The sequence below is a fragment of the Cheilinus undulatus genome, linkage group 5 (genome assembly GCF_018320785.1).
Source record: "Cheilinus undulatus linkage group 5, ASM1832078v1, whole genome shotgun sequence".
Classification (NCBI taxonomy): Eukaryota; Metazoa; Chordata; class Actinopteri; order Labriformes; family Labridae; genus Cheilinus; species Cheilinus undulatus.
The window spans coordinates 25,376,943-25,397,361 of NC_054869.1; the positions used below are offsets into that span (position 1 = coordinate 25,376,943).

General features: G+C 39.8%; 1 protein-coding gene across 2 annotated transcripts in view; it reads right to left on the reverse strand.

Annotated features, from left to right (window-relative positions):
* Positions 1–2,720, reverse strand: part of adamts3 (ADAM metallopeptidase with thrombospondin type 1 motif, 3) — a 239,396-nt gene extending 236,676 nt beyond the window's left edge. For both annotated transcript variants that reach the window (XM_041788544.1, XM_041788543.1), the window contains exons 1-2: positions 2,392–2,720; positions 1,999–2,020 (exon numbers count right to left, since the gene is read on the reverse strand). In XM_041788544.1, coding sequence (XP_041644478.1) covers positions 1,999–2,020; positions 2,392–2,451 — 82 coding nt within the window. In that variant the 5' untranslated portion in view covers positions 2,452–2,720. The remainder of the gene's footprint in view (positions 1–1,998; positions 2,021–2,391) is intronic.
* Between the last annotated feature and the right edge of the window lie 17,699 nt (positions 2,721–20,419).

Here is a 20,419-nt window from a genome sequence, read left to right on the forward strand (position 1 = left end):
TGCTCTTCTTTCAATATAAAATGCTGTTATGTTCAGGAAAACCTGTCACTATAGCTACACCCAAGCTAGTGGCTTCACTGGCAGCCATTGTTTACCAGCTTGCAGTACACTAAACCACACCCATAGCTACCACCTTACTCTCCTCAAATGACGCTGACTGGTCTGTCAATTTGCAAGATGGATCTGCTTGATGACACACATGGAATCTGGCCAAGCCATCAGCATTGCAAGGTTACACATTCATGACCCTCTAAAAATATCTCAGTGACCCACTTGTGGGTCCTGACCACCAGTTGGGAACCACTGCTCTAGACCAATATCAGCTCAGCTAAGCTACACTCAAATGCAGAAAGTTTCAAGGATTGACTGAATGATTTTGAAGCAGAAATGCTGCCATTAAACTTGTTTGGGGCGTTGGTTAAGCTCATTTGGTAACAACAGGCATGCAGATGCAGCTTCACTGCTTTGACTCCTGCGACTATTTGGTGAATTTCATCACCCACTCTCTCCCCATAGTTCCTCCCTCTCTTCGGCTCTGCCTGTCCAATTAAGGTAAAAAGGCAATAAAAATTATTTGTTCAGTTTGATATTTATTCAAACTTATTTGCCTTATGCAAAGTATTTGTTTACTCTGATCAAAGAAAATATTTCAGCTGCTTAGAACTGTCATAGAGATAAAACAGCTACACATAAAATCACATGAGGGAGCAACGTTCACCATCAATATATGACACTATTATGTTGAGCACTGTCAAAAAATTAACATTTTTAATTAAGATTAATCTCAGCATTCCTGTGATTAATCCTTAACCTTTTTTACTGCAATTTTTAAAAGATCGCTTTTTTGTATTAAAATTTTTTTTGTGTCACTTCCAACTGTCTTTATCTGAAGGTAACTGACTTCCTGTTTGGATACAGACCTGCTTTTGATTGGGGGTTTTAGCATGAACTTAACCATGTAAAAAGGAACTTGTTGATTGTAAAGGAAATAAGGGGACAGTAAATAGGTAAATGTTTCATAAGACATCGATCATGACTTTTGGCTTCTCCACTGAGCTGCCTGAAAGTTTTGAAGGAGCAGTGGTAGACGTATTTTGCATCACTGTGACTGCAAGGAGATGTTGATGGAGCTGAACTGATGTGGGCTGAAAGGGAAAACAGCATGTGTTTAAATGCGATTAAAAAAAAAAAAGTAGAGCACTAATTACGGACCTTTATTAATTGCAATTAATCTTGACAGCCCTAGTTAAGTTCTAACTCAAAATCTTCATATTAATGTGAAAAATGGTACACTGTCATCCCAGAGTCATTGTAATGATGTGGGGATATTAAACTCTAATTAGTATAACGCCTCTGACTCAAACGGAAATCACAAATCAAGCAGACAAAAAAAAACCTGTTCATGCAAGCACTCCTTGCATAAGAGATATTAAATCTGGCTTGTGCAATCAGACAGGGAGGTGAGAATCTAAGCGAAACCAAACTCAACAGGAGAAAATAACAGCTTTACAAGCCTGATAATGGACAACTACAGAAAACAGCGGCAGACCACAGGCCACAAAACATCATCCAAGCCCTGTGTGACAGCTGTCACTTAGCTTTTAAAGGTGTTCAGAGGATAACGGTGGCTATTAAGGGATCCTACGTGGACACTGTTGCAGCTCACTTGTTTCTTAACCTCACAATGGATAACAGATGTGCAGGATTCACAAGAGGAATTTTCTTTCCTGTATAACAAAGCCCTTGAAGCTCATGTAAAGTCAGTGTGTGTGTGCTTCAGTGTGTGTGAGGGGTAGGGTGGGTGAGGTGGTGGGTTGGGTAAAAGGGGGTGGGAGGTGTATTACAGAGCTCCTCTCACATACACTCCCCTCCTACTTTGATCTTAGAGCATGAAGGTTGAGCCTTTATCAGTTTGAGGAGGAAAAACGCTTCTACTTTCTCAAAACCTTCTTAGCATCTAGAGAGTATATGAATAAAAAAAATGAAGAGAGTACTTACCCTCTCTATCTACTTCACCAGCCTGTCAGAGGGAGGGGAGAAAGAGCTCGTTAAATGCGTGTACAAGCCAAGAGGAAATCAGAATAGCTTGAGATGTCCAGCAGCAGTTTACAGCAGGCTGAGCTGCTCGTAAAAATTAACAAAAATGCCTCTATTTTACATGTCTTATGTAACATGCGTGTGCAGTGTCAACATGGACTTCACAGAGGAAGCAGTGTGCACATTTACTGAGACTTTAGAGAAGCTTAAGCCTGTTTCTGTGACGACAAACTTCACTTTTCCGCGTTAACAACTGGATTTGTTTTGAAATTACGTCGCTTTATTTAAGAAGCTAACAGAAAAAGCTAATATTGGAGGAAAGTGATGATACTGAGAAGCGTTTCAAACACTTACCTTGTCAGCTGAAGTCAACACAAATCCTACAAGTAGTATCGCTAGTGACAGGACAGCCATCACGAGTTTAAAAGGGATAAAACTTAATCCAAATTTTTAAAAAGAAATAAAAAATAGGGGGAAAATCGAGAAAACTCTACGCAAGCGTGACCCGGCTAATTCAAAAAGGTTATCAAAGTGGATGTGCGGACTTTAGCTTCAAAAGAAAACACACTTTAAAGAAGTTTAAAGTTTCATTTAAAGAGGAGTGAGGCGAGTTGCGACACTTTGTCAGTCAGTCTCAGTGTTTGTCTGTTGACTGAGTTTCTAGAAAGTTTTGGAGGAGTTAGCAGGACATCCCCTCTGCCGCTGGCCGGACAGAGCTGCAGTGTGGAGCTCGTGCGACCTGGCACTTGGCTCCCCTGGCTAATAAACGGCAAGACCAGCCTCGTGTGACGTCACTGCGCCTTTTTCCTCCTCCAGCCTGAACACATGGAGGGAGAGAGGAGGAGGAGGAGACAACTCCCCTCCCCAAAATTATCCCAGGATAGGACGGGCTGAGACACTGATGTTAGATGCTTTGTAACTTAATTTTAACCTCATTTCATTTACAAGCAGTCGTGAAAACTTATCAGGCACATTGTTGGGGCGCAATTTTTGGGTATCTGCTCTTTCTCTACATGTAAAAGAGAAAATTCTTCTTTCTTCTCCACTATATTTGATTTAGATGTTTAGATGTTGATTTAGATGTTTAAAACTTATCAACACACAATGAATCTTTTTAATAGCTATAGCATAATTGGAGAAATTCTAAGCTACTATTTGTCCACATAGGCGAAATTCATTTAGCATGCGTTTTATACACATGTATCTGATTAGGAAGTATGTGTCTTGATTGAAAAACGAAGCCTTGTGGGATTTTTCTTTGACCATATTTTACCAGGAAGGAACATCAAATATGAGACCCCCAGTCACTGGTATAAAGCAAAAAAAAAAAAAAAAAAGACCAGTCTGGTCTAGTAATATTTTAACTTTTTTTTTTTTAAAGATGGATTCAAATGGATTATCTGTTTTAAGGTGACTGTGTAGCCCAGACCAGGACCAAAAAGCAAAGACTTTAAAAGCAATTCTATCAAAGATGGAGAAAGTTCAAGAAATAATTCTAAACTCAATATAAACTAGAATAATGTGACTGAAAGTTGCCGCCATTGAGAGTTTTAGGAGCCAATAGAAAATATGGATTCTGTCAGAAACACTCTAGTCATACATTTAACCATTTTATTGCAAAATGGATACAGTTTTACTTGGCAGAGAAGGCCCCGTTTGGATAAATTCATTTATGACGTCACATATTGAATACGATAAAATTAGTTCAAAAGCACATAATCCACAGTAGCATAAATCTGAATGTGACGGTGCAACAGACTTTATGCTATAAAGGAGGAGGCTGAGGTGGAGGAGGTTAACCTTTGCCAGCAGCAGCAGCAGCAGTGTGGTGCATCAGCATTAATGCATGCAGAGATAAGTGAGAAGTACGTCATATTTATTCACCAATGTGCTGAGAGAAAGAGGTGTGGTTGGCTGTGGGAGCTGGGGGTCAATCATTAGGATCAGCTGGCTGTCAGCTTGTCATGGCTGGGCATTTGACTACCGTGTCCTGCATGAACTAACGCAAGGAAGTTAATTTAGTATGGCCTGAAGTCTATAAAAAAGTGTAACAATATTAAAAACACTGGTTGTAAGAAGAAGATAAACAAAATTTCCCATGATGTGCATAATGAAAACCAAAAATAGAAACAGATACTTGATGTGATCATCAAAACTTCAGTATCATCTTGGGAAAAAAAACAAAGAAATATAAATTTTGGGATTAATTCAGTCACCCTTTCTTGCAAATAAAAAAGCAACATCAACAGTTATTTGAGACTTATTTCAAAGGTAAAGTTCATAATTTAATACAATACACTGACCTCTGGTTTCATGAGTGGCACAAGAAGCAGACTTCTGCAGCATAAAAGCTGAAGAGAACATAATTTGAGTCTGTTATTAGAGCATTTGTGCTGACTGATACAATGTGGTCATTCTATTTAAATTAAACACTATCAAGTTAGTGCTGACTGATACATCAAACCTTAACCTATATTATTTTCCAGATTATTATCTTCTACAAGCTGTTGTTAGACCAGTATGGATATATAACATGATAAAATCATGGTTTTCCTCCATCCTGCAATAATCAATACTTTTAATTTAACTTAATAAAGTATTAATAAGGTACAAAACCGGAGGCCAAAGGCAAAGACCAATATTAGGTTCTTCCCTATTTAGCTAAAAGCAGTCATAGTGAGTCAAGAAAATATTTCATCTCACATCAGGAAACAAAGTCAGAGAACTACTGGACAAACTAAATTCTAAAATATGAAAAACTAAATACCCAACAGTATATTCTCAGGTTTTCCTTATCAAATTAAAGAAATATGTGCTCACTCTTGGTGCAATATCTGCTGTAAATTTGTATTAATTTCATGCCACTTAGCCACATAGCAATGCATTCATTCATTGCTTCAGTTTGTCTAGGGTAATTTATTTACATTAAAAGTAAAAATCATCAAAAATAATTTTGGACATGTATTATAGAATACATTACATTACAGAATACATTATAGAATAGACATGTACTTCATTTTCGATGCATATCTATATTTATTATATCTTGAGGGTCCTTGGAGCACATGGCACCAGGCAATTGCCTACCTATACACACACTCTGGGTAGAAAAAAAATATCTAGGAACTGCAGTTTATCCAAAGAATGCATTTTTCATGTTTTAATGAATAATAAATAACTATTTTGGGCAATCTTTTTTTCCATACTGTATTTCTCTGAGTCTCTGATTTCTTCTACATGAGGACCAAATCACTGCAGTAGTGCTTCCGTTAATAACAATTATTTTGCCTACCCTTCCTCATTTGAACACTTGGTGGGACAGGAGAATCAGAAGTCACCCAGCTCCAACAACCCAAACTGATGAAGTCAGAGGAACAAATGCTGCATTTATAAGAATACTTTACACTATAAAATATGAATCAAGCATTTCTTTACTTACTAAAATAAATATTTATTCCACTTTGGAGAAAATTTGAGGTTTCTTAGACTTACATTGCTCCTGTTATGAACCATTCCTCTTTTCAACCACATTTCTCAGACTACAATTTTGGAGTAAGTCTAAAAATATTCCAACTTCTGAATATATTTCACATGAACCATTTGAGTGATCTGCACAGTTCTTTTCTCAGCTGACTGAAAGGATCCAAAGGGCATGAGCTGCATGAAAAATCAGGTTAGGGGGAGGCAGCGATCATTTGCAGTAACATGAACTGTAGTCTGCCTCATTACTGTCCTCTCTCCCTCTTCGTCTTCTTCCATGTCAGTGCTCTCTTTCAGGCAAACATGCCAGGACTTCAAGATCCAATGGTTCATTTAAATGTTAATAAATCTCAGCAAGTGTTAATAGAGAAACCTCTGTACAGGTCTGTGAAACTTTAATATAGCAATGTCAATGATTCCTTTGTGTAGCAATTACAACTGAACTACTCTTCCCTTATTTTAAGTCGTTCATGTGAAGGAAAGAGCAAACAGGTGTGCTCAGCTGTAAATTACAATTAATGCACATCAAATTATGCAAAGCATTCAGGTGGTTTACATTGTCTAACAGGTTTTGGTGTTTTAAGAAAGCAGCCTACATAAAAAAAAGTTATTAATTTGAATACAAGTGCTACAAAACGGCAGGGAACTAGAGGGAGACCACGAGCAAGCATGCCAAAGCCACGCTCACATTCTTGTGCCAAAAAGTGAGCCGTTTTGTTCCCCCTTCACCATAATCACAGGCACTTTTCCAGCATGTTCAATTCTATACAGTATGACCCCCACTGTTTAAATAAAATGTTCTGGAAGCTATGCCGTCTCTTATCTTTGATCACACAGTAATCAACTGTAAATCGTGACATGACTACTGAGAGCTATCTTGCAACCTGCAGGGGGGACCTGATGCACAGGATGAACACAATTCTGTTATTTTCAAGGGAAACTGATAATATAACTTATCTATCCATCTTATTACCTTCACCAAGGAGGTTATGTGATCAGATCGGGTTTGTTCGTTTTGTTTCTTCACTTGTTAGCAACATCACGTCATGGACGGATTTTCAGGAAATTTTCAGGAAATGTCAAAAATGGCAAAAGGAAGAACTGATTAAAATTTAGGAGTGATCCGGATCACCGTCTGGTTTCAGGAATTTTTTAAAGGATTCTGTACTTTTGGGAGATAGGGCTAATGGCGGCGGTCTGCGCTGTTACCACTTTACACCAGGAGATGGCAGACATCAGTAACTTATTCAAAGTTTTGGAGTTTATAGAGTTTGAAAGACGCACGCATAGTCGAGGAGACGAGTCAGAGCGTAACAGAGAGAAAGACAGCAAATTGTAGCGAGAATACTCACAATGCTGGGAGGAATAGAGGAATATTCACATTCTGCCATGACTTCCACACGTAGCGAAGCCATTGCATTGCCTCACCGTCTGGATCCAGGAATATTTTTAAAGGATTCTTCACTATTGGGAGATAGGTCTAATGGCAGAGGTCTGCACTCTCTGAGTGCTTTTCTAGTTCATATATGCTTTAATACTAAAGTTGAATTCTGTGTGTTACCACCGATGCCCTCCGTCAAACCACCGTTGTCCATGAAAATTAGATATATTAGATATTATTAGAGCAATGCAGAGATAAAACATGTACTAAATGAAATCATCTATTACACCTCAAACAGGATGTATGATTATTTATCTCCCTTCTACTGTCGAGGAATGAGATGACACTATAAAGAAACAGCCACAGATAAAGTTCCCTGGCATATTCAGATAACTCTGTTAGCTCTGTAGCAGTATACATAGTAATAGGGAAAGCCGTGTTATGTTAAAGGAGGTGGGACACAATTGTTTATACTTTAAAGAAGAAGTTATGCCCAGTCAGAGCTTAAACATTACTCTCTTTAACTTGTGGATTTTCTGAAATTCTTTGTTTAATTTCCATAATTCATGTGGTCACCTCTTCAGATTGATAAATCTGAAATTTTGTTTAATTTATGAAGATCAACAACCCCGATGCATTCAGACCATGGACAGCATGTTAACATTTTATATGACATCATACAAAAGCTTAAAGCTTTACAATGGGAATTTGTCACATTAAAAAGAAACTAAAGGTTTTACTGGTGTTAAAATCAAACTAGATTAAGTCAGAAATCCTGGGTGTGCTGATCTCGTTTTAAAATAGGCTGCAGCCCGGAGTTTTACAATAACGTTTAACAGCCACAGAGCGATGTTTTCACAAATTACCTAAGGTAAGAGGTAGATGAAAAACTATCTACAATACAGAGAATCAACTGATCTAAATCTTCAGATTCACAAAACTTCAGGATTAATTTAGTTTCACATCCATCGTGAATAGACCAGGCTGATGTGATCCTTCAGGCTGTGCTTTGTGTACTTAAAATCAGGCAATAGGAAACTTGATTTGTGGCATGACATGGTAAGTACTCTCTTCATTTTTTTTGACACGACCCCAGTGCAAACCCCTGTTGTTGTGTGTAGCTCCACCTGGGACTCGACTTTTGTCGTTTTTGAAAAGAAAACAACTCACTGCTGTTCTTTGTTCTTCTTTTAATGAAGACATGTTGTCAAGTTCTGATAAAACTGGCGCTTTAGCAGCATCCACGCTAATCTCTTTCTCTATAACTGCACCAGCTCTTGCTGCTGCTTGTTTACATCATGACTCTGCTCCGCCTGAAAGTACTGCCCCTCGTTGCTGATTGGTCCTGTCACTTTCTAACCGGGCCCAAACAGTTCAGATGGGAGCTTTGTAAGATGGATTTGCCAGTGCAAAACAAGGAAACGGGCGTATCCATCTGCTTTGCAAGGTTAAGACTCACCTGTTCACTCCAAACAAACCAAAACAAGAAAAAGCAATGAGTCCATGCCCAAGTTTGGGCCTCTCCCTTGTGTCATACTGTGAGAATGATCCAGCTATCTGATGAATCCTCTAGACACCGTGTGAGGCTATGTCTGCATAACACATGGACGACACATGAACATATATCACTGCTTTTATTGGGCACAACGAAAGCGCAGACAGAGGCTTTGTTCATTTTCCTCCCCCTTTCTCCTCCTCCTTTTCTCTCTTCTTCTGTCTGCTCTGTGATGACATGGGGCTGCCTGCTCACTCTGCTTGACTCAGAAAATACCACGGCTGCCGTTGTTGTCATCTTTGTTGTTGCATGCTCGTTTGCAAACCTGGCTCGGCTGGACTCTAGGTGAGCCTCCTGCAGATACGGAAACTCTAATTACGCAGCACATCTGCATGCCTCATGGCTCCCCCGGCGTGGGAGAAGAAGAGAGAGATGTACAGGCAGAGAAAGGTGAGAGAAACTAGGTGATGAGGCTCTGTTTTGGAGAAAACAAACAATGAGGGGCCTGTGGAGGTCTAGACTAAGAGGAGGAGATGAGGACAGCTGGGAGAAGAGAGAGTTTTGTCAGAATTTTCTTGTGGAGTCAAGGTTTCCTGGTTTGCTAGTTTATCAACATCCTGTCCATCCTTGACCTGCTGCTCATACACAGACCCTCTGACTTCCTTCATGTAGCCTCTGGGTTCAACATCTGGTGCTTCTCCGAGTGTAGGTCCAGCCAAATAAGTCCCTGTTACAATTGGCAGAAAATCACAAAAAGTAGATTGAAACCAGGCTGCTGTTGCCAAATTAGATTTCTATGCAGATACTGTGATGAAAAATATCCCCCAAGAGGTTAAGTAGAGACATTTTTGGTTTCTTTTTCAAGTGCAAGATGTCTTTCTGGAGGATTTGAGAGAACAGATGTTTAATGCTTTCACAGGTGTGCCTTTCACTTCTTGTACATCACTCTAGCTAAACACTCACTTTAAGGATCCTCTACTAGGAGGGAAATTGTTAAAAATACAGTTTCTCCCCTGTTATTGTACTGTAAAGGAGAAGTATAATTAGATTCTGTCTTAATGTTTTATGTGGCCTCAGGCAAACAGCAGGACCCCCTCTATTTCCTGCTCTTTATGCTGTTCCTATAAAACTCCCTTCCTCTGCCCACTAACCTGATCATTTGTTTCTTATATACTGTGAAAAGTCAATAAGAACATTTATCCTATGCTGAAATTAGGATCTTGGGTTTTACCGATGCAGCTGTTTGACACTTCTGCAACTTGCATTGCAAACAAATCTTTGGACCTTTTCCTAAATCACATTTATTTCACCACTACGGTTACTGGATAGTTCTTTTAAATTAAAATACTAGAATGAAAAAACCAAGAGCTTGTTATAACTCTATGCTATGTTAAAGATAAAATAAAGAAATTTAAAGTATTTTTGGCTGTGACAGGGCCTTTGTTTCACTAGCCCCATGCATAAACCTCCAGTTCGGAAAATTTTAGCCAGTGCAAAACTGCAGTTCCTCAAGTGTCAACTTGAGGCTTGCTCTAAAAGCAAATGAATACCCATCAAGCCTCATGTTAAAATACCCATTTTTACAATGGGAAATGAACATGTTGATATTACACAAAAATATATTGATCTTTAGATCTCATTAGTTCTTTGTTAGATGCTGATTTTTTTATATATAACTTGTGATTTTGTTGACATTGAGGCTACAAGTCTTCATCAGGCATTATCATAGGTGTGGCTGAGTTGACTGACAGATGGGTGCAATATCACAGTTTGTCTAAATGGCAACTGCAACTCTACCTGTTACTAAACTGATTGAAAGTTACTGAGACATTTCCAACATGATGACTGCCATAATACTGCTTGATATCAACTCTTCAGTATTAACTTGACATGCCTTATACACTTTTTTATATATCCAATACATGGATATATTTTACATTCATCTAGGAGAGCTCTCAGAGGGGAAAGGCCTTTAAGTCCTGCCTTTGGGAAAGGCAGGACTTAAAAAAAATTCAAATAAGTTAATTGGACAAAAGTTTAGTCTGTCATATTCATAACGGGCCCTTCAGACAAAAAGACAGAATTAGGTTGGACACAAGCACAGTTCCAGAAGTAACATCAGCTTAACAGGCAAACTCTGCTGTAGCCATAGACTGTAAAAGAATTAGACAAGCCTGTGTTATGTCAGCCGTTTGATTACAATAGGTGGACTCAAACTGCTTTTGAAGCTTTGCAAAGCAGATGGATACACCCATTTCCTTGTTTCTCACTTCTCCATCCTGAAAAGCTCCCATCTGAACTGTTTGGGCCCGGTTAGAAAGTGACAGGACCAATCAGCAATGAGAGGCAGTACTTCGGGCACCGCGGAGTCGGGACATAAGCAAGCAGCAACATGAATGGTGCCCGTTTTCGGTACTTTTATGTGTGATTAATATGCAATACTAAATGTTATATAACCTTAAAACTTTGGAATTTTAGATATTTATTTCTCAATATTAAAACATTAACAAATATATCAAAACAACATCAAACACCATTTGCAATGTAACATCACAAGGTTTTTTACAAATTAATCCAACATGGAAAACCTAAACTACTATAACTACCCACTGGTTTTTCTTTATATTGCACAAATTAAAACCTAGCCCCACTGCCCCCTATTCCTCTAATTTCCCTTCTTGGAAAAATGTGTGTTGGGTCCATGGAGGGAGAATAATTTTAAAACACATGAACAATAGAGGATGGAGTCAAAATAACTAAATAAATAAATAAATAAATAAAGCTATAAAATTTTAACAATTAAAGTATCACAAATGAAATTAAACAAACTACTTCCTCTACCATGAACTACATGTTCTACATATCTTCTGTCCTCATGCAGTTCTTTTTTCAAACAAAACTAAGATGTCATCTTTCCCTGGTAAGAGCAGAGTCTGCTCCTCACTTATCAATCAATCATGCATCCGTCTATGCAGAAGCATAACTGAGCCTTAATACAAAAAAACATCAAACACCTTAACCATGCACACTGAGTCCGTTACTTTCTATTTGTATTTACTGCAAAATAGTAATAGAAAGTGGCAAATTGTTTCATTCTGCAATGAAAATAAGCAGTGAGGATGAGCCTGTGGCTCTGTCATTCCTTCAAAATCACTCTGAATCCATCCAGACAGACAGAGTGCTTCGATATGGCATCAGCTGTGCCAAGTTAGAGAGGTAGAGAGCAACTTTTAGAACACACTCACACTAGGCAGTCTGTACCGTGCCTTAATCCAGTGTCTGTTAGGTGACTGAGCGAATAAACGTATCCCTTTATCTAGTTTATTTCCATGGTTGGTATCCACATGATAAACACGCAAATCATATTGTTTAAAGTCAGGATTCGGTATGAGAGGGAGAGAGAGAGGGAGGGGGCAAACGAGCAGGAAACAGCGAGAGCTGATCTGAATCATCAATCATCACACTGCTTCCTCCGATTAGAAGTTTTGCAGTGGTAAGCCTTGAACTTCATGTCACAAATATTGCAGTGTAACAGTTACGCTGCAATAGTCACGCCGTAACCTGTACCGTATTTTGAAAAGTGAAGCACTACCTTTGACCGCTTCCTATCAGCCATGCTCGTTTTGCTGATTCAGTTAGCTGCTACCTACGTCATCACTTGTGTCCAGCATGGAAAATTGACTAATCCTCAACTAGCCACAAGGATGCATTTAGGTACCGAAACATGGTACCATTTGATTTTATGTGAATCAGTACTTGGGAGTGCCGACGGAATTCGGTTGGTGCCTATAATAGTTGAGAATTCAGCAAGCCTCAAGTGGACACTTGTGTATTGCATTTTTTGCACTTCTACACTGGCTTCATTTTTCAGGACTGGAGGTCGCTGCTTGGCCAGAGCGCATGAACAGTGGAGCATGTTGTGGCTCAAACTAAAAGCTGAGGCTGGTCGGGAGAACAGCGAAAATGTCTTCTCCACCAAAAAAGTGTACGGTGTTGCTCTTTGCTCTTGTTTCAATAAAGAAATGGGGCACAATTCTGATCAAACTTCTGCTTTTCTACTGCTACTCCCTTCAGCAGTGGCAGCTATTGTAAATACTGGCTTACAGTAGAACTCAACCTCCTATGAAACAATCACAAACCAAAGCTGAAGCAGGTAAGGAAAGGCATGAAAAACATCTTTTACATCTTGTAAAGCTTCTGGTGTGGTTCTATGCGCTTGTTTTTATGAAGAAATGTGGTCGAACTCTGATACAACTGCTGCTGGGCTACATCCAAGCTAACTGCTCCACTGACAGTCATACTGACTCACACTACAACCCCCCCCTCCGTAACTCTTGCAAACTCATGCTGAAGCAGGTCAGCAGAAGAGTGAAAACACCTTTTCCTTCTTAAAAAGCTTCGCTCTTTGCTCTAACTCATGAAGAAATGTGGCCCAATTCCAATGAAACTGCCTGCTACACCCAAGCTAATTGCTACACACTAGCATTAGCCATTGCTATCAGCTTTAAGTACAATTAAAGCCCACCCTTAACAACTGCCTCGTTCCCCTCAAATGACGCTGATTGGTGTAAACCATGTGTAGACTGGCGATTTTCAAGATGGATTTGCCTGATGACAGACTACTCTGCAATGTTAAGGATAAGACTGTCTTAGGTGAAAAAGTTGCTTTATTGATAAACTAGTTCTGCCACCTGGTGGTACGGCCTGGCAATTATATTTCTCCACAAGGCATATAATTACTGGACAGTGGCATTTCAGTGGTAGGTTGAGTAGAAGGACAGGGCTTATGCACACTGAGTCCAGTTATTTTCCGTCCAAAACTTGTGCACCTAAAAGAGGAATACAATCTCATGTTCAAAACTTTTGTCCATCATGTTTTTTTTTTTTTACATCTGTCTAAGCTATGTGCGACTGACTGTTCAGAGCAGCTCCTTCCTCTCTTAACTCTCTCTCTTTCCTTCACACAGAAACCTCACAGGTTCAAAGCTTCTTTTCTTTGCAGTATGAGACGTCATGCCTTGTGCTGTGAATTTTACAGATGAATGGATAAAAAAAAATTTCAGACAATGCTTGAGTGAGCAATGTTTTTTTAAATTGGAAAAATGCATCAAAAATGATGGACTCAGTGTCCAAAAACCTTTTGGTTGGTTTCTGCAGTAGTGTGATTCCTACTCTAACCCTATGCAAGGAATAAGCATAAGACCCTAGGACCTTGACCTTTGACCTTAACATTTTAATCAGTTCATCTTTGAGTCAGAGTGGACATTTGTGCAAGGTTTGAAAAAAAAAAACCCTCAAAGCATACTCAAGTCATGGGTTCAAAGGAATGGGATAAACATGAGGGCTAATGATCTTGACCTTTAACCTATGACCCTAAAATCTTATCAGATCCTTCTTGAAATACAGTGGAATTTGATCGATGTTTGGAGACAGCATTCAGGCGCTATCATGTTCACAAGAGAGCCAGATGGACAAATGTGAGGCCAGATGGACAACCTTGAAATGTAATGCCTCTGGCCTACACTATTGCTGGTATGGAGGCATAAAAAAACATAATTTAGTGAATAATACGGTGAAAAGGAGATGTCACATTTGATATTTGTTACTAAAGTTTCTGCCAGGCTTTGATCTGACCAAATAGGTTTGTAAGTTCTTGTTTTTAGTTTCCCTATTCACTTTCTTGTGAAAAATAAAGCCTTACTATTGGGTCTATTCATGAAAATTGTTTTAGTATCTTATGTACATATTAATGCATGTGTATAGATGTGTAAATATTTTTTGTTCAAGTGTATTGCTGTAAAACAGAAATCAGTTCATTTGATAGAAGATGAAAATAAGTCTCACTCCTACCAAAGAGATGAAGAAGTGTAATTTCAATAAAGTTTGACAGAAAAAAAAAAGCTCCCACTTGAGCTCCAGCTTGAGCAGCATCATCAAGTCCATCCTCACTTCCTTGATTAGCTTCTGGTACGCTGCAGCCATGGAGAGGGACAGGAACAGGCTACAGCATTTCATCTACGCAGCAGAGAGGGTGATCAGCTGCAATCTACTATCCCTACACAACCTGTACACTTCCTGGACACTGGAACATGCAGGTATAATTGTGGCTGACCTCTCACTCAGGACATCGAGTTTTTGAGGCTCAATACAAAACAAAAGCATTTGAATTGAGAGAATTTTGGTCACAACATATATTGAACAAACTTAGAAGATGGTCACAGGAGTGTGTTTCCTCTACATTTTTCTTTTTATACGTGAAATCTGAAGGCAAAGTGTTTCAGTTAATCCCACAACTTGTCCACATGTGACAGGACAGAAAAACAGAGGCAATCAAAGTTAGTAGCTAACCTTTTCTTTCCCAATGACCTACATCTGGAAGTTTCTTTCAAGACTTTGGTGCCTGTCTTGGAGGGATTATAATTCATAGAGACAAATTGTTCTGGCAGATATTTACAAAAAGGCAGAAAATAAAAACAACAATTATACTCGTGGTGACAACCCATTGTTTTGAGAAGTCTTTAATTACAGTCTATGCGTGCTTGAGGTCAGGATGACTGGCCCTCAGTCACAGAAAATGAATCTACAGCTCAAACATGTGAGTCTGATTTGGATCATTTTTCCAGGCCATTCTCAGAGGACAGCACCATCAGCGAGGGGAACAGCTAAGCTAATTACAAGATGTAGGTATGTGCTTTAAAAGTTGCTTTCTCTGAAACGACAACTATTGGCGCGTCTGAACAAAGCTGACCCTGCTCACATTATAAAAGGGGGCATGCTGAGCTGTTTCAGGGGAGGCATCTGGATTGTTTTCTTTTCTCTCTTTCACGCTTTGTTCTGAGACACAAAAATGGCCCGACACAATGACTCGTGACGTCTAACAGCGAAGTTATGCTGCAGTCACAATGTGTAGCTAGGTGGTGAGCTGAGCAGATGCCCCCATGGGGTCAATGCTGGTTTTTGTCCCTCAGTGTCCCCTACAACAAGGGGAAGGTAGGGCCATAAAATTCCTTGGTCCTAAAGGAGACATTCCAGCAGAGAGAGGAGAGGGAGGGGAGCACTGGGATTTGACATAATTTAAAACATGGTTGTCATATTCTGAATGGGAGCCCCCCCGAAGCCCCCTCCTCCTGAGTGGAAACCATTTATTTTCTGCTCCTCTTACGTAAGTGCCATGCTGCTAAACAGGTTTGTCTGGGAAAAAGAGCAAAACAATTAAAAAGAGGCTAATAGGGGAATTTGGTGTTCCAATGTGTTTGGGATGGGAGAGCAGTGATTAGTGCAAGATTTGCACCAAAGGCACTCGGAAGACTAACTATATTGATAAAGAGAGTTTAGCACCAATTATACAATCACAGACAGTTACACTGGCTCCAACATTCCACTGTCAATAGGGGTTTGAAAATGTTTAGGAGCAGAAAATATAAGGAGTTCAAATGCTTGATTTCTTTGCAGTGTTTGATAGTGGCTATGAAAAGTATTCACCCCCTGGAAGCTTTATCCTTTTATTGATTCTATAAAGCAGTCACAGGCAATATGATTTTGCTTTTTCTGACAAAAAATGTCAGATTTCATCTAAGTAATGTCAATTAATAAAAATATGTAAGTTAAAATGAGTTAATGCATATTCACCCCCTTTAAAGTGACTGACCTAATTCAACAGGGGTCCAGCCAATTGGCACTAGTAGTCTCACAATTAGTAAAATGGGATCACTCGAGTGCAGTAAATAAGTCTCAGGTGATTGTGGTATTACAACACCTGTGTCTGGGAGGTCCAGCCTCGGTTAAATCGCTCATCAAGAAATGGAAGGAATATAGCATATATGTAAACATGTCTTGATCAGGCCATCCCCACAACCTGGGTGACCATGTAAGAAGGAGACTAGTGAGAGAGGCCACCAAAACACCTGTGACTAATCTGAAGGAGTAAGCTTAAACAGCTGAGATGGGAGAGACTGCATACAACTGTTGCCTGGGTTCTTCACCAGTCAAAGCTTTATAAGAGAGTGGCAAAGAGAAAGCCACTGTTGAAGAAAACTCAGATTAAATCTTGACTAAATTTTGTCAAGGCATGTGGGAGACTCCATGGTCAAGTGGAAGAAAGTTCTTTGTTCTGATGAGACCGAAATGGTGCTTTTTGGCCATTAGACAAGGCACTTTGTTTGGCAGACACCAAAACACTGCACGTCACCACAAACACACCCTCTCCACTGTGAAGCATGCTGGTGGCAGCATCATGTTGTGGGGATGCTTCTTGGCAGCCGGGTCTGGAAGGCTTGTAAAGGTAGAGGGTAATAAAAATGCAGCAAATATAGGGAAATCCTGGAGGACAATCTTATTCAGTCTGCAAGAGAACTACAGCTTGGGAGAAGATTTATTTTCCAACAGGACAATGACTCACAGCTTACTGCGAAAGCTACATAGAAATAGTTTAAAGAAAGCAAGGTGAATGTTCTGGAGTGGCCAAGTCAAAGCAAAGAATTCAATCCAATAGAGAAATTGTGGCTGGACTTGAAAAAGGCTGTTCAAGCCTGATCCTCATGCAACCTGACAGAGCTTGAAAGAATGGAGTAAAACTGCAGTTTCCAGATGTGCAAGCCTGATGATTCCATCAGGCTGATGATTCCACCATTTACACATCAGTGGCAACACACGATGACTTACAAATCGTTTTAAATAAGTAACTGCAAGCTGTAGTTCAGTGGGTGAAGACGAATAAGCTAGTGCTGAATATAGCAAAAACCAACTGCATGATTCTTGGGTCAATCACATTATTGACAATAATCCAGTGTTTAACATTAAAATTGATGACATCACTGTAAATAAAGTGCTAGAGACCAAACTTCTGGGTGTAACGCTGGATAATAAATTATCATGGAAAATACACATCAATAATGTAATTGCAAAAATGGGTAGAGGAATATCTTTTTTGAGAAGACATGCTACATTTCTGTCTCCAAATATCATGAGTAAGGCAATACAAGCACTATTATTAACGTATCTTGACTATTGCCCAGCAGTTTGGTCGAATGCCTCTGGAGAAACGCTTAACAAACTACAAATTATGCAAAACAGAGCTGCACGTACAGTACTTAGGTACAACTATAGAACAAATATAATTTCAATGCATAAACATCTGTACTGGCTTTTGGTCAAAGACAGATTATTATACTCACTCATTATATTCACTAGAAATGTTTCTATCTTGAAATCACTATTTATTTTGTTTAAGAATCTGTCTTTCAGCACTGAAAATCATAAATACATCACCAGACATGCAGCGGTGGGAAACTTTACAATGCCAAGAGCAAGAACTAACGCCATCAAAAATATTGTTGCTTATAGAGGTATGAAAGAATGGAATTCTCTGCCCAGACATATCAAACTCACCACTAACGTAAATCACTTCAAAATATTAGTTAAATAACATCTATCACAACGATGACAAATTTGGAAAGCTTCTGGGAGAATTTGCTTGTGTATAGGTATGTATTTGTATGCTTATTGATGTAAGATTAGAGATATTTATAGCGTGTTGCGAGTGTGTAACGTGGTATAGGGTTTTTTTTTGATAATATGAATCTGTTTATGCATTCACATGTATGCGCATATTGAAAAGTGAGACATGCGGCTGTTTGTTGTATTTCTAAATTAGAAATTGAGATACAAAATACTATGTATGTATATGATATCAGATGTATGATGTCGTATATGTATGTTATGAATGTATCTTTGGGTTAAAGACACGGACTGTTGTTGTAGGCTACATTTAAAAAGCAATTAAGACATGAAATGCTCAATATGTGTGTGTGATGTCAGATGTATGATCAAAGTAACAACTGAGTTGTTGTTCTGTTTTTATGTTTTTTAAATTTGCCTCATAATGTTTTTCTTTTTTTTTGTTTTTTTTGTTTTTGTTTTTAATGTGCTGGATAATTTTTCTTCCGATGCTTTTGTATGTATAATTTCTGCTGGACCCCAGGAAGAATAGCTGCAGCTTTGCTGCAGCTAATGGGGATTTTAATAAACCAAACTAAACTAAACTAAACTGCCGACACCACACCGATCCTCCTGTCAGTCTCCCGCTCCATTCTTCCCTAACTCGTAAACAAGACCCAGAGATACTTAAACTCCACCACTTGGGGTAGGATCTCATTCCCAACCTGTAGAGGGCATTCCACCCTTTTCCTACTGAGGATTATGGCCTCAGATTTGGAGGTGCCCTCATCCCAGCTGCTTCACATTCGGTTGTGAACTGTTCCAGTGAGAGCTGAAGGTCGCGGCCTGCCAACAGAACCACATCATCTGCAATAGCAGAGACCTAATCCTGGAGCCACCAAACCAGACCCCTCAACGCCCTGGCTGTGCCTAGAAATTCTGACCATGAACGTTACGAACAGAACCCGTGATAAAGGGCAGCCCTAGCAGAGTCCAACCCGAAATAAGTCCGACTTACTTCCGGCAATGCAGACCAAGCTCTGACACTGGTCATACAGGGATTGAACAGCCCTTATCAGGGGCTTCAGTACCCCATACTCCTGGAGCACCCTCCACAGGATTCCCCGAACGACAGGGTCAAATGCATTCTGCAGGTCCACAAAATACATGTAGACTGTTTGGGGAAAACTCCCATGCACCCTCCAGGACCCTACCGACAGTGCAGAGCTGGTCCACTGTTCCACAACCAGGATGAAAACCACGTTGCTCCTCCTGAATCAGAGGTTCGACTATCTGACGGACCCCTGAATAGATCTTACCAGGGAGGCTGAGAAGTGTGATCCCCCTATAGTTGGAACACACCCTCTGGTCCCCCTTCTTAAAGAGGGGAACCTCTTTTTGACCAGCTCGGCGATGCTCTTGTGTGCTTTTGTAGGCCATAAAGACAGATCTCTCTATATTTAATTCTGTAGGCAGCAAAAGAACCCTTACAGAGCATCTGGGTTACAGTGAGAAAATAACCTCCATATCCATACACACTTAACCATCACCGACGCAGGAGTCAAATGTTTCTCTGAAAGACGCATTGACTTGACAGTAGTAGGCAGGGTTTGAACCCAAGACCTTCTGGTTGCATGACAACTGCCTCTACCTGCTGAGCCACAGTTGGCATTGTCAGTGGTGGTGGGAAGTAAAGTGGAATCTATACTGTCACTGGCACAGAATGGATTTTGCTGCACCATCACCAATTTAAATGCAGGCATTGGGTTGTAGTGCACACAACACATGCTACGGTTGTTGTAGCAGAGTGAATTGTGACAGACAACAGCTCAGCCTGTGAACCCAGTCATCAGTATGTTGTGCTCTGACATTACCAGCAGCTGGGTAAGCCAAGCCACATATAAGACAATTTTTTAATATGAAACAATTTTAAAAATGTGGGAGACCACAGGCATAGGGACAATTTGAAATGATTTTTCAACTTTAATCCTCTGAACGCACACTAGACAACTCAGCCATACTGTCAGATCCCTGAAGACCACACACCTGCCGACCTGCAAGCAACCTCGTGTGATCACGTGACTTCAGAAAAAAACTAACACGGATGTCTGTTGATATACCCTCTTGCTGTCCCTCCAAAACAGGCTGTCCTGGCATGCATTACAGGTGCAGCAAAAGTCATAAAACAAGGGAAAGACTCAGGATGAAATCCTGGCTGGAATGAAGCTACAGTTGTGTTTATGGTTGTAAACAGGGAAGTTACGTATGATCTGGCTGGTGACGCTACCCTGTCTGCTCACTGTCATTGGTTGTTGTGGGTACCCGTCAGAGGCACTACGACCCAGAATCAAACGTATCAAACGTGATTGATACTCAAGATTTGGGTCTGGAAGGATACGACGCAATCCAGAGCAGTAAAATAATCGTGTTAACACCAAACACATGCAGATTATTAAGACAAATAATTGTTTGGACAGGTGCCACTCAGGATACGCCCCCACAATCAGGGGAGGCAAATCTTGCCTCAAATTGGTCTTAAAATCCTCGAGTGTGTGGTCGGCCTAACTGAAATCACCTATTCTTGCTGTTGT